At 38.5% G+C, this 15,071-nt stretch overlaps 1 protein-coding gene across 1 annotated transcript in view; it reads left to right on the top strand.

The window, feature by feature from the left end:
* Positions 1-4,142: 4,142 nt before the first annotated feature.
* LOC106555754 (protein argonaute-3) overlaps positions 4,143-15,071 on the top strand; it is a 63,947-nt gene continuing 53,018 nt past the window's right edge. Inside the window, exon 1 of the mRNA XM_014074655.2 lies at positions 4,143-4,466. Within this exon, the coding sequence (XP_013930130.1) occupies positions 4,448-4,466 (19 nt within the window). The 5' untranslated portion in view covers positions 4,143-4,447. The remainder of the gene's footprint in view (positions 4,467-15,071) is intronic.

Consider the following 15,071-nt stretch of genomic DNA (forward strand, 5'->3'; position numbering starts at 1 on the left):
TCCATCATTGGGTGCAAATGCCTTTCCGAGATCTAGTTCTACATCTTTTAAACGGCACTGAAAGCTTTTATCTGAAAGCTGCTTCCCCCTCCCCCCCGTCTGTTGAAAATTGTACAAAATTTTCTTCTCCTAAAGATTGTTCTCAAAAGAAAAGTTACCGATGCTTCCTCCCCCCTCCCCTTTCCAATTTCGCTTCTTTGTTTTCTCCTTATCACTTTGGGACCAACAAAGCAACTATTGTCCATAAAAAGCCGACGTTGTAGAAAAGATGGAACTTCCAGTCCTTTTTTTTGTTTTGTTTTTCCTTCTCTCCCTCCCTTATAAACAAGTGTTAAAAGCATCTTGGCAGCCCAGTGCAAACTTGTTGTGCTGGTTCTCTCTCGTGAGAGCCACGCAGCAGAACAGCAATAATAATAAAAGAAACAAAACCCGTATCACACATGCGCATGTAATTTTGCACTTCTAAATAATTGTGAAAGTTTTAAACTGATGGCAATTCTAGTCTTGTGTTCAAAACAGTTTTTTTTTAACCTGTTACAAGGAAGCGTGGATGTGTAAATACAGAATGTTCACAAAACACATCTGTCTCTGTAGCTTTGATTTGTGTGGATATGTATGTGTGTATGTATTTATTTGAAACTACCTGATAACCCCCCGTTGTCCGGCTATTTATTTTTTGGGGGAAATGTCCGGAGCTAATGTAATTTCTAATGTTTGATTTTCCCCCTTACCAGAGAGATCCCCCTTGTTGAGTACTGTGAAGCCATTATCATGGCAACTCCACTGTGCTGTACAGTAGAAGCCATTTGAAGATACAACAGGCTGTATCATAACAGAACACCCCACCCGCCCGAAGTGGAAATTTGAAAATTGAACCTATTTATAAAATTCATGTATTCAAAGACAGCAGCATTCTTTACTCTAGTTTCTCTGGGGATCAGTTGGGATGTAGTATAAATCAAGAGGCCAATAACTCCATCAGCTATAATACTGTAGATCAGAAAGGAACTGCAAGTTAGACTTCACTGAGTTACTAGTATTGTCTCAGTCCACTTGACTAGGAGTTAAGTTCTAGAGTGATTACAACCTAAAGAAGAGAAAATGAATTGGTCCTATAAAGCAGGGATCACCAACCTTTTGGACCTTAGGAACTACTAAATTCATAATTTTAAATCCCGCGAACCACTAATATGATCTGCCTAATGACTGGATGGGTGGGAATTGCTAGGTGGTCACATGACTGGGTGAGCGTGGCCAACTCAATGTTACTCACGTCAAGGGGCACCTTGCCAGCCTCTACTCACCACTCCTCGCCTGCCCACCTGGGCTCCTTAGGGTCCCAATAGGAAGTAGTTGTTGGAGCTAAGCAGCCACCTCGAGAAGGAGTTGGCAAAAAAGCTGGCTCAGTTCAAATTGGACCTGACCGAGAAGGAGGCTCAGCAGAAGCACCTCACTGAGGACTACGAGCATAGGTTTTTCAAGCAGAGGGAAGACCTGCGGGAGTGCAAGGCCAGGTACCAGCACCTGGAGGCTCAGTGGACTGAGATGATCAGCCAGTTCCAGGCCATGATGCAGTCCTACTGCAACAAGGCCCTCTGGCTCTTCGCCACCAGCGGCGCTTCCCTCTAGCCTTTGCCCAAAGCCAGAAGGCTGAAGCAGACTCCAAGTCAGAATTTCTCCCCTTCCCCCCGACCCGCACAAAAAGACCCCAAAAAGGGACACTCTCTGCAGCAAACCAAGCGTTCATTGCAAGTATCCGGCTCAGGGGCTGTAGTTTGAGGACCCCTGATTTAGTGCAATGTAAAAAATCCAAATAATTTTTCTGCAGACCACCGAAATTTTCTCACAGACCACCAGTTGGTGACAGTTGCATAAAGTTTTGTTATTTCAAATTAAAAATCCTTTTCTTCCCTTCCCTTCCCTTTCTCCTTCCCTTCCCCTCATTTGATCCTTCACTTCTCAGAATTTTTTCCCCCTCTGAAACAGACCATGCTCAATTCAGGAAAATGCAAATGGAAGAGATGCAGCATATGGACATTTTAAACACTAAAATAGCATTAAAAAAACTGATGTAATCTTCTGAAAAGCAATAAAATAAAAGGATTTTAAGACTGATATAAAACTTTTAAGGTAGATCCAATGAAGAAAGAAACATTGCGGGATTCCAAGAATATTATTTTATTATTGTACAGCACCTCGGCAATCTTAAAATGCTTCCCAGACACATGGCTATCTTAGTGTCTGTTTGAGTCTATCCACTTCTTCGTGTCATTAGATGCCCCGTTCTTACCCCAGAAGAAGCTTTTTCAAACGTTCTGTTGGAATTTTCCTGGAACTCAAAATCTTATTATTTTGGGTCATGCACTCTGAATGAAGCATAATAAGTCTTGAGTTCTCATCTGATTCCTTTTCAAGTATTTGAAGAATGCTATCATTTTTCTTCTTGAGGCTAACATTCCTATTTCCTTGAATCGCCGTTCCTAGGCCCTGATCATTTCATTTCCGCTTTCCCAATCTCTTCCAATTTCTCTGAATCGTTGCTCTTAAAATACAGGGCACAGAAATGAGGGTAATGCAGCAGACTCTGACCAAAGCGGAATAGAATGGAACTCATAACTCTTGTAATGTGGACATTGTACTTTCTCTTAATGCACCTAAAAACTGTACAGGTAGTCCTTGACTTAAAATCACAACTGAGCCCAGAATTTATGTTGCTAAGTGAGACATTTCTTAAGTGAGTTTCCCTGCCATTTTATGACTTTGGGCCACATTTCTTAAGTGTATCACCGTGGTCAAATTAGTTGAATTTGTTTTTAAGTGAATCTGGCTTCCCCATTGACTTGGCTTGTCAAAAGGTTGCCAAAGATGATCACGTGACCTTGGGGTGCTGTGACCATCATAAATATGAACCAGTTGCCAAGCATCCAAATGTAAGTCACGTGGGGATGCTGCAATGGTCGTCTGTGTCAAAAAATGGTCATAAGTCACTTTCCAATGCCATCGTAACTTCGAATAGTCGCTAAAAGAACTGTTGTACGTCAAAAACTACTGATACTCAGTTTTACATCCACTCTTAATTCATAGTTGGCAAGCCAATATGACTCCAGAGGATAGCAACCCCTTACGGAACAGTAGGAAGATTCGGGAGGACCTTTCACAGAGGATGGGGCAGAAATCAGTAAGTTGAGTTTTCAGAAGTGCGATTTTCTCCTTAGTCAATACCTTACTCCTTATTCCTGTGATGGCGAACCTATAGTACACGTGCCACAGGTGGCATGCAGAGCCCTCTCTGTGGGCGTGCGAGGCATCGCCCCAGCTCAACTCTACAGCGCATGTGTGCATCTCCCACCGCCAGCTGGTTTTCAGGTCTCTGTGGCACATGCGTGGTAGGTGGGGTGCATGTGGGAGACGTGCATGCCTTTGTGCAGGTGTGGGGTGTGTGCGTCATGCGCACTCTCCTTGACCCTTATCAAGAGGCTCCTTGGTTCATGCAATGTGTTAAATTGACATTCCATCCAGCTAAGGTGAGAAAAGAGAAGCAATTCTGGTTGTAGAACTTAAATTCTCGCAGAGATCGCCAGGATTATAAAAAAGCAAATATTAGTTAATCCGGCTGTTCATTTAACGTTTGTTATTGTTGGTTGTCAGTAAATAGTTCAGGGGCAAACTAGATTCGAACTCGGAACTCTCAAGCCCTAGATCCCTCCGCCTAAGAAGCAACAAATGATTAAAAAAAACAACACCCATTTCATCCTCCTCTGCTAGGAGCTCCGCCCCTTCGTCGCCTTCGGAGGAGCGGCCCAGCAACACACTCGCGCGTGCGTAGTGAGTGAAGCGAGCAAAGCGCGAACTTGCGCGGGAGGAAGGAATGATAGAGAGCAGAAGTCTATGAAGTTGGGGTGGGACTTCCGGCGCCCGGGACAAAAGTTACAATACGCCTGCGCGGGAGCCGGTGAGCGTAAGGTGTATAGACTGTCCCCGTCTTCTCCAGGCGCTCAGGAAGACTAAAGAACGGCTCTTAACCAAAGAGTCGAGAAGTAAAGGGGGGGGCAATTTCCGGAACGAGCAGGGAAAAGTGCGGTGGCGCATGCGCGCCCCCTCAAAAACCGGAGACCGCTCTCCTCATAGCTGGGCTCCTTCGGGTCCCCTTAGTCGGTGAGCGGCGGGAGCAGCGAGCGAGCTGGGCTGCGGGCGGCCACACAATTTCCGCCTGTTCGGCCACCTCCGGAGTCCACAGCTGACCAAAAAAGCCGGATTGGGTTGAGGAGGCAAGCAGCGCAAGAAGAAAAAAACTGCGAGGCAGAAGAAGAGGAGGGAGAATCCTCCGTCGCCGCCGCCGCCCCCTGAAGCCCGGCCGGTCCGGACCGGGACGGCGCTAGAAGACGAAGACGAGGAGCAAGAACCGGAGCGGCCCTCATCCCACAAAGTGGCCGCACCGAGTCCATGAATGGAAATCGGCAGCGCAGGTGAGGCGAAGAGGGGGGGGGTTTGCCCATTGTGGCGCTTCGGTAAGTGGGCGAGGAGGTGAGGAGGCCTTTTCCCAGACCCTCATTCATTCTTCTTCTTGTGCCATATCCGTCATCGGACGTTGGCGATTCTGATTTTGATCAACCGCCGCATGAAGCCCCTATGACTGTCATTAAGTTTTGTACCTTATGATTCTTGACGAATGTATCTTGTCTGAGAGCAACACTGAGAGCATATGCACCAAAGACAAATGCCTTGTGTGTCCAATCACACTTGGCCAATAAAGAATTCTACTTCTGGCTTCTGGCAGAATTTGCCTCCATGTCTGGGCTGCTCTTCAGAACCGAGGCAGAAGTGGGGCCTTTTGGCTTCAATTAGGGGTCCAAGATAGGTCAGTATCGACTACCAAGGGACAGTCCAAAAGAACCGTATGACCAGGAGTCAAAAGTGTCAAAAGTTGTCATTTATTTTATAAAAAATATATTGGTGGGTTATAAATACATAATTGGGGTCAGTGAATCTTTTAGGGTCTCCCCATAAGGACCACTCCCTAGTCTTGGCAAATCTAGACATCGCCCTGCCAACAAAAGTGTGTATAGCCAAGGCCATGGTTTTCCCAGTTGCAATGTATGGCTGTGAAGGTTGGACCATAAGGAATGCTGAACAGCAGAGAATGGAGCCTTTGAACTCTGTTGCTGGAGAAGACTCCTGCAAGTCCCTTGGACTGCAAGGCGATCCAACCACTCAGTCCTAGAGGAGGTCAACCCTGACTGAAGATGCTGAAGATGAAACTCAAATATTTTGGCCACCTAATGAGAAGGAAGGACTCAACTGGAGAAGAGCCTAATGCTAGGAAATATTGAGGACAAAAGAAGAAGGGGACAGCAGAATGAGGGAGCTGGATGGAGTAACTGAAGTAGTAGGTGTGAGCCTAAATGGACTAACAACAACAACTAGTCTTGAAGATGCTGTGCTTACTAGTGGGGTACCCAGGATTGGATAGACAACTTCCAGCAAGAAGTGTCTATTAATTACTACCAGTATTAATTAGTACTATTAAAGTAGCATTTTTAAAATTATTTTCGTATGTGTGGGAGTCAAGAAACCATGTGAAACTTTATGAAGAGGTTGAAGAGATGAGCCCTGACCTAAACATTCTCCCAAACTGGTGCCATCCAGCTGTTTGGGGCTTCGGCTTCCCTAATTCTCCACAGACTCACAAACCTTTACTGTGCTGGCTGAGAGCTATGGGAATTGTGATCTAACCTTCTCCCTTTCTAGAGGTCACAGGTTGGGGAAAGGGATAAAATGAGATGTTGGGTGAGTTGTCTTATAGGGGACTGTAGAACAGGTGAGAAGGGGGTAAAGTTTCATACTTATGTTTGGACTGGGAGAAAAGGTGACTGTTCAGGCTTTGTGGAACAGGTAATCTTGTTAAAGGAACATTGCATTGCCATGAAATAGAGATGACTATTGTACACCTTTTTATTCAATGGCATGTTCCAGTACTTATGGACCTGCTGACTTGGAACTGTTGAATGAAGAAGGGGATCAGGGTTTCTATGTGCTTTGGAAGTAGATTGGTAGAGGGCACTGTTTTTCAACCTTGCAACTTAAAAGTGGGCAATAGAGTTCAATTGCCAGTATCTCCTCCAGTATAGTGTTGAAAAGCACTGGTATACCCAAACACCAATCATTATTGTAAATCTTGACGTGTGTGAGAGGTCTGGTCCATCATTTCAGTAGAATGAAGATGAGATATTTTTGTGGCAGTGAGCATCCCTGGATTTTTATGGTGTGGGGCACTTAATATTTTATCATTATTCTAAAGGATGAGAATTGAAATATTTACAGAAGAAACTGTATTTCTATTGTGAAATAGATTCGCTAATATAGGCTACAGCTTCTTACTGCCCATTCTGATATAAAAATTGCATAAGGTGGTTGATCATTGGGAGAAACCTACTTATTCGCCCTGAAAATTGCATTTTCTGTTACATATTGGCAGGCATAGGTATTGGCCAACTCAGTATAGTACATTTAAACATCAGTACTATACTAAACACAAAGGTTGCTGAAATATTGTGGAAACATAAAAGCTAATCTTCCCTAACTGAAATAAGCTGGAGAAATCTGCTTAATTGCTTTAGGTACGATAGCTCAAAATTTAGGAATATTTTGATTAGCTGACTTGAGAGATTTTGAAGTAACAGTAAATCTATTCTCTATCTTTCTGCTTCTCAAACATGCTTAGAAATAATGTACCTATTAGTGGATATCTAGAACTACTTGATTTTTTGTTGAGTGAGTTTTGAAGATTTTAACACCAGTATAAATTTCAAGATATAATGGAATAAATGAAAAAGATGGCAACTGCTTTCTTCAGTTATCATTGTTTAAATCAATTGTTTAATGAAGAAACGGCAGCTTTTTAAGTTATCAACATGACAGCTGATATACTGGTAGTTGCACAAAAACTAAAACTTTGTAATTATTCCTGCAATTACAAATCTTTAGTATTATTTTAATCACATAGTCCAGATTAGTTACAAGCAACATTGACTAATAGAAGTAAATATTTCAATTTTCAGTCGTGATCATCAGTCACATCATTTGATTTCAATTCATTATCTTCATCATAGATTTCAATGTTATCCTTTTCTTTAATAAGAGACGGCTTTTTAATATTTGTTCATTCACAGCAGTTAAACTATTTTGAAGTCAGTTTTCCTTACAATACGATACATATTTAGTGTAACTATTTCCAGCTAACTGGGAGTCACATTTTAAAAAATGTGACATTGCATGACCTAATTCAACCCATTAATCCATAAACAATGTTTTACAAACACCACTAAATGAAAACCAACAATCCATATTATAATGTAGCATAACAAATTGTATGAATCAGGCAACGGTCTACTGTATTGAGGAGCCATTGATCTCATCTAGAGGGATAACCTTTGCACTATATATGTGTTGTTGTTTTTTCATACTGTAGGACAGGGGTGTCAAACTCTTGGCCCGTGGGCAGGATGTGTCACATGTTGGCCACTCCCACCCCTGTTTTAGCAAAGGGAAAAACAGTTGCGATACATCACATGATGACAACATGACGATGAAAATTTGACACACTGCTTTAGGACATTGCTGGGTCACATCCAGAATTTGCTGCTTAATTTCCTAACTAGATTTGTACTTTGGCTTTATTTTTTTTAAAAATGCACTTTTAGAAAAAAATCCCCACAACTTTTTCATGCACATGGATAGTTGAAATAGAGCTGGAGTCCTCTTCTTCTTGCATAATTTTGCTCATTGGCCAACAAAATTCATTTATTCAATTTTTGTAGCCGTCCATCTGAGTCCAATTGACTGTTTTAAAAAGTTTTTTTCAATACTAAAATTAAAACAACATTGTGCCAAACAATTTAAACTACATGCTATAAGAAAAAAAAGTAAACTGCTAACATAAATATAAAAAATATAACATCAATATAACAATAGCACTTAAACTTATATACTGCTTTACAGCCCTCTCTAAGCGGTTTACAGAGTTGGCATATTGCCCCCAACAATCTGGGTCCTCATTTTACCCACCTCGGAAGGATGGAAGGCTGAGTCAACCTTGAACCGGTGAGACTCGAATTGCCAAAGTGATGGCAGCCAGCGAATATGATTACAAATATAATTAAGATTAATAAGTAACTGTCATTTTATAATATATATGTACAACTGGAATTATGTACATATATAAATCAATATAAAATAGTAAAATGTACATATAGTCATAAATATGTTTAACACTATAAAACAGTAAAATCTACAGGTACTCCAAAGGTAAATTTTAATACTGTGTCTATAAAACTATGTTGCAAAAAATGTAGATAGATGAAAAAACATAGATTTGTCAGGAAGTGTAGAGGCTGAAACCTAAAATAACCAGTGATGGACCCTGCCTAATCATAGTAATGGCTCCACTGCACATAAGTATGAATCATGACATATGGGTGTAAAAGTTACAGCTGATTAAAAGCTCCTATTACCATTTATTACCATTAAAAATGGTAATAAAACATGCTTAATATATCTTGAAAATCAACAGTTTGTTTAATTTTATTAAAATTGTCACTCTGTATCCTAGTGAGTTTCTTAGGCTGCTCAACTAAGAGGCAATTGCAACCCACCTGTGACTAGAAGCCCCCCCCCCAGTTTTATGCTTATTTTATATACTGTACATAAATAGTTATAAGGGTTTTTCTATCCAAATTTTTTTTCTGCAGAAGTTTCCATCATTTCTTTCAAATCCTTATTAGCTGTTATTACTGTTCAATTCTCAGAGACTGCTTGGGCAAGTCCCCGTAGTTTCCTTGGCCAGGTTTTTCAGAAGTGGTTTGCATTACCGCCTCCTATGGCTGAAAGAAAGTGGTTGGCCTACGGTCCCCTAGCTGGCTTTGTGCCCAAGGCAGGACTAGAACTCTCAGTCTCCCAGTTTCTAGCTGATGTCTTAATCATTGCATAAATGGGCACTCAGCTATTATTATTATAGCCTTTAATGCTCCCAGTAAATCTACAAAAGTTGCACTCTGAACTAGGTTGACACATCACAGTATGTTTTAAAATGTCTTGGCATTGGTTCAACCTTAAAGGTAAATAGATCTGACTGTATTCACATGACTTATGTACCGTGATTAACTTAATCATGGTTTTTTCAGATAATCCAGTTTCAACAATGTACACACACAGGTTGCGTTTGCATGATGCAGTTAAATGTGATTGGCTAGTTCATGGCTCAGTGTTTGGATTCTAAACAGCCACTGAGTAGAGGATTCTCTGTAAAATTAGTACGGAAGATAATTAATGACTGATAATGTGCAGTAGTTCTCAGATGAATGTTTGTTTATTTCAAAATAGCTTGTGCACAAGAGTTGTACAAGCTCCTTGCTAGAGTTTTGAAACACCAAAGATAATGTTTGGATTTCTTACCTTCTGTTCATCGCGTATACAAAAATTCTTCGTTTGCAGAAACTAATATCTGGAAATGAACTTACATCTGATCTGGGGCAATGGTTGGTAAAATTGTGATAATGGAGTTTCCGTCTCTTCCCCCATATTTTCCCTGGTTATTGGATTGTGTTTCTGTGCATTTGAGGCTATAATTAAATGCCATTTGCAGAGAGATAAAAATTTAGTTGCACTGAAATGTATACTTGAGTTTTGTGGATCTTAAATAAGGATGTTTTCTACCTAACATGTCAGAAGATCTTGCCAGGAAGAGGGAGTCAGGAGATAAGATGAAGCCACCAAAGGATTCAAGTCCAAGCAGTATTCACTGTGCCCACTACTGTTATTGGGGTAGTTTGCAAAGCAAGGGTCTGTATTTTAACTTTCTGGGGAGTTTTATGAGTCACTAATATAATTACTAATCTGTATTAATAGTATATTTTAAAGTAATTTGGTTGGTGCCTGAAAGGTTTCGGAGAAAAGTGTTTTTATAAAAGGTGTACATAGCAGAGATGTAGAAACACATCAATCAAACAAAAACCAAGATAGATTTAAGAGGAATTTAAATATCTCCTTTTGCTTAAGTAACTCAGTTAAGTAATTTCCTTGTTTCTGAACATTTTTATTTCTGGATCAAAATTGGCTTCCTGAAATATAACTGCAAACAATTCAATGCTTTGGCAGGGGACACAGTGGCATAGCATGATGAAATCTGTTTCTCAAACTTTTATATTAAAAAGTAAATATATACATTATATCCAGGGAAAAAGAACTATAATGTTTAAATCTATCAGTATTCCATTGCCTTCTTTCTTTAGAACACTTTAGCTTTCTATTGGAGTTATTGGGAAACTTTCCCCTCCTAAGTGGCTGCTGTTAAATGGAACAAAAGTGTTATTAAAATCAGATCTGTACTTATAACCCTGGGATACGCCTGAGGTCTGTACTTCCTTCACTTAGTGTATTTATTATCTACAAAATAAGTGGCTACACTCATCATACTAAGCCAAAATGTGTTGCTTTTTGGTTTAATCTGTTCTAGGAATTTAATTACTAGTATTAATCCATGGTTAATGGCTTAGTCTGTCTGGGATTTTTTTAATTAAAGATTTTAAACACAATAGTATTTAGTAAACGGTAAAAGTAAATGCAAATTAAACTCAAAAAGAAAAAAGAGAATAAAAAGTGCAAAGAAAACTAGAAAAAAGGAAAGAAATAGAATAATGAAAAAATATCTGAAGAAATGACTTCCAATCTTAATTAGAACAAGTAAAAAAAAACTAGTCACCCCTATAAAGTTACGAACATCTATTTCTTCTCCCCATATCCCATCCCTTCTATAAGCGAAACCATCAACTTTTCAGCGCTGGCTTCAGCAAAAAGTTTGTAAAAAGATATTCCTTTCTTTTACTTCTAGCAATCTTGATTTTTAATTCATTTAGATGTTGTCTTTTTCCCATCACAAAGATTCCAAAGGCAATATGCCTCTTTGGTGTAAAGTCATTAGTGTCAAATCTTGGTTTGTCTTTTGTATTTTCCCATTTGATTTTCAAAGCGTTAATGAACTTCTTTTGTTTATCCAGTAAAAACTCCTTATCAGTATCCTTCTCTTGGTTCTTCTCTACCTTGTAATCCACATTTTTTTCTTGTCATGTTTATTTCCAATTGAATGCCTTGTTTATTTTGTAACCTCCCACTTTTTAAAAATCTGTATTTCTGATCCTGTTATTTCTGTATTAAGCAAAAAAGTTTTCACATCTATTATTTGTTAACATCCTTTAAACATAGTCTGTCCATAGAATAACACATTGTTACTGATATTGTTGATATTGTCACTGGGAGACTTCAAATTTGTCATTCCAAATAGTCTTAATATATTTAAATAAGCAATTTCCAAAAATGATTAGAAGGGAGGATAGCAATCTTAGTGCCTTTTAAAGGGGGCCAGCTGTACATGTGAGCTTGATGGTTAATCCTTTCATCTGGCATTCCGACTTGCTGGAGACTGGTATCCTGTGATCTTCTTATGAGGTATAGCCATCCAGAGTACTTGTGCGCAATCTTCTGTCCTGTCTGAAGAACCAGTCTTCTCACTGTATCTTTGGTCTTTGCAGTGGTCATCACCTCTGCATTTCATGGAGAGACATTTAGCTTGCCATGCCTCCGCTGGAAGTCATGGGTTGGTCTGTTTAAACCTGATCAACTGAGATTTAGTCAGTAAACCATAATTAATGATTTCATATAGTATGGAAATCTAGACTATGAGATTTATTATGTTCATTCTTGGCCCTCTAGTTAGCCTTCTGAAACAAGTATGTCTATAGATTAGGTAGGTAGGTAGGTAGGTAGATTGGTAGATAGATAGATAGATAGATAGATAGATAGATAGATAGATAGATAGATAGATAGATAGATAGATAGAGTTTAATTATAGGTTATATAATTAAAGTACTGTATTAATAATTAACAATTATATGTATTTTAATGTATTTTCTCAATAAATATAATGCTGTACATGATAGTATGAGCAGTAGGACAACACAGTAATTTTCCTATTGGACATTGGTTTTAAATTTAAATTTTTTTAAACCGTGCCTTTATTATTTCTCCCAAAATGTGAATTGTCATTCATATAAATTTGACTTGTGAGTCATTTGGCCTTTTGTGATCTTGTTTCTGCTCGCTTAATAGGCTGACTAATTTTCAGGTTCCTGCTATTATACCTTTGTATCCAGCTTTTCTTCCATGGTGAAAGAATGTTATTATAAATGTTATCCAAGCATTGCTTAGTTTATGCAGATGGGAAAAAATAAGATAAAAGCTGCCTTCTATATTTCTATCATGCCTTGTGTATCTACAGCATGACTCCTTTATTAATTGTCATTTTGCAGCTTAACCATAGCTGAAACATGGTTAGCCTATAAAATATGCCCTACATGTTCAGCACCCTCATCTTCATACGGATCAGCTTATATTATTTAGAATAATAATAATAATAATAATAATAATAATAATAATAATAAAGAGGAGTGATCAAGGAGTATTAAGTTTGGCATATCTAAAGGAATGGTGTAGCAAATGAAAAGACTTGAACAAATAAACCATACTGTATGTTGGAAAAGGAGTGGAACTGAGTGGTGCTTATTAGCTTCATTTAAAAATAAAATCACAAGAGTTTGATGAACAAAGTTGGTGTAGTTACAGTGGCTTATAAACTCTCTTGTAAGTTGACAAAAACAAAGATTGCATAACCTAACTTTTTTTGGTTGTTTTTTCTCCCCGCACATTGTTTGCTTTTGTAGAGTGTCTAGTTAGCCAAATGACTTGTGTGCTGGCATGCTTAGCCAAATACGTTAAAAACATAGTGGCTGCATTCACATAGTATGTTAAACTTCATTAATTTTAATTGTCTTTTGTTTTTGTTGGCTCGGCATGTTGAGCCCAGTCTCATTATTTTCTGGTTCTGTGGATTTCAGAAAATTAGACAAACCCAACCAGAGTGCCATCCAAAGAATGATTTCTGACTTGTTGCTGCTAAATTAGCCTGGGGATTGTTAATCAGAGTTTATCCTGTTTTAGTATTCCTAGATGGTTTGAAAAAGACAAAATAGGACCCCTGTTTAAAGCGGTGTGGTAATCAACTAATTCTACCTCTCTTTGCTGGCTGGGAAAATTGTGGGAGTTGAAATCCCCAAGTCTTAAAAGTTGTCAAGGTTGAAAAACACTGTGCTTTAGTGTTCATTGGCATAGCTTCCAGGAAAATATGTCCCAGTGTATATCTGCAGCCCCTGAGTTTCATATCGTGAGAGAATCAATCTCATTATCACCATGATAAAAAAAAACATGTTGAGATTCTAGAAAGAGTGCAGAGAAGAGCAACAAAGATGATTAAAGGATCTGGAGGCTATACCGTATAAACAGGTGGGGAACTAGATATATGTAGTCCAACAAAGTGAAGGACTTGGGGGTGACATGAATAACTTCCAGTACTTGAAGGACTGTCTCAGTTAAGAGGGGATCAACCTATTCGCCAAAGCACCAGAGAGCAAAACAAGAAATAATGGACGGGAGGTCATTAAATAGAGATCCAACTTAGAGTTGAGAAATTCTATTCTTTAATGGTTTCTATAGAAAAAGGCTGTATTCAGCATAACTCAATTCTTTACTCTAACTCAATTCTGCACTGTAATTTATTTTCATAGGTGAAGCATGCACCATCGCCATACAAAGGAATTTTTTTTTATATTGAGCATTCATTGCTACTTTATGTGTTTTGTATGCATTTTGTTCTATTATTTTCATATTTCAATTTTGGATTGCTAAAAATGGAACCAACTCTGTTTAGCGTGAATATTCTCTATAATTATTAGAGGATTGTATTCTTTGAGATGATTTGAAAGAATTGTGTTGGAACTTACTATCTCCCTGATACTAATTAAAGCAGCTGCATGTTTTCCAGGTTCAAATGGAAAAACTCCCAGGCTGTTTTAATTAGGAGTCGAAAAATGCTGTGCTCATGAAACTTCCAAAGCACTTTTCCCAAATCATTTCAAAGAGTGCCCAACTCCTTGAACATGTACAGCCTCCATAGTTATACATTATATTGTAATAATTTGTAATGAAATTGCTTTATATGCTGAACTTCATTTTGAATTTCTTTCGAGAACAGTAGTTTTTAAATAATCCTGTTGTCTCAGACATTTTAGATTTATAATTATAAATTTATAATTTAGATAATTTCAGATAAATTGTGAATATGAAACTAAATTTAACCAATAAATTGATTGATCTTCTCTTCCACTAGGGAGTTTGGGTGATTTATAGAAGAGCTCCCTCCAAGGAGATTTCATTCTTTCAGGGAGAAGCAGAGACAAAAAATAATTAGTCCTTGTAACTTTACTTCCTTCAATATTTCATAAACACATGCCATAGACTAACAAAGGACATGTTTGTCTGAGTTGATACTTTTCTTCCAGTTAGAACTGCTTAAAGCTCTGGTAGTTTAAATTGCTTAGTTTAAATAAATACATAAATATCTGTAGAATGGATTACAGGAACTCATATTGTAAAAACATTTTCTCAAATGACTTGATGGCTGGTTTTATCTGTTAACCTCTTGTGATTATTAGAATTTTCTGAAAGCTCGTGAAGTTTAATATATTGCAATATAGCCTTTGAAACTATGGGCAGAATAGCCTTTGCATTATTTACGTTATTGCTTGTTACCTTGCATCAGTGATATTAACAGCTGAAATCATCAGTAAGTGGGAATATGTACAAGTTCTATTATGTGTGGGTGTATAAAAGTGGTGGTTGTGGTTGATTGTGTTGCGTCTGCAAGTGATGACATTTTTCTTATGAATCATTCCAAAAACCCCAGAGTAATGTTCACCTTTTCTTTCTTTATTTTTTTTTTCATTAATGACTGGCACAGATAGAGGGATGAAAATGTCACTAGCTAGCTAGCAGGTGCAAGGGATCTTTATAAGAAGCACTGCTGCAACTTTGGACGCAACACAAGATTGAGAGTGTTGACTGTGCAGAGAGAAAATATTTCAAGAGACAAATTCCTTGTGTGTCTAATCACATTTGGCCAATAAAGA

Source organism: Thamnophis sirtalis, unplaced genomic scaffold (genome assembly GCF_051295495.1).
Source record: "Thamnophis sirtalis isolate CommonGarterSnake01/CBP01778 unplaced genomic scaffold, rThaSir2_p1.2 scaffold_13, whole genome shotgun sequence".
NCBI lineage: Eukaryota > Metazoa > Chordata > Lepidosauria > Squamata > Natricidae > Thamnophis > Thamnophis sirtalis.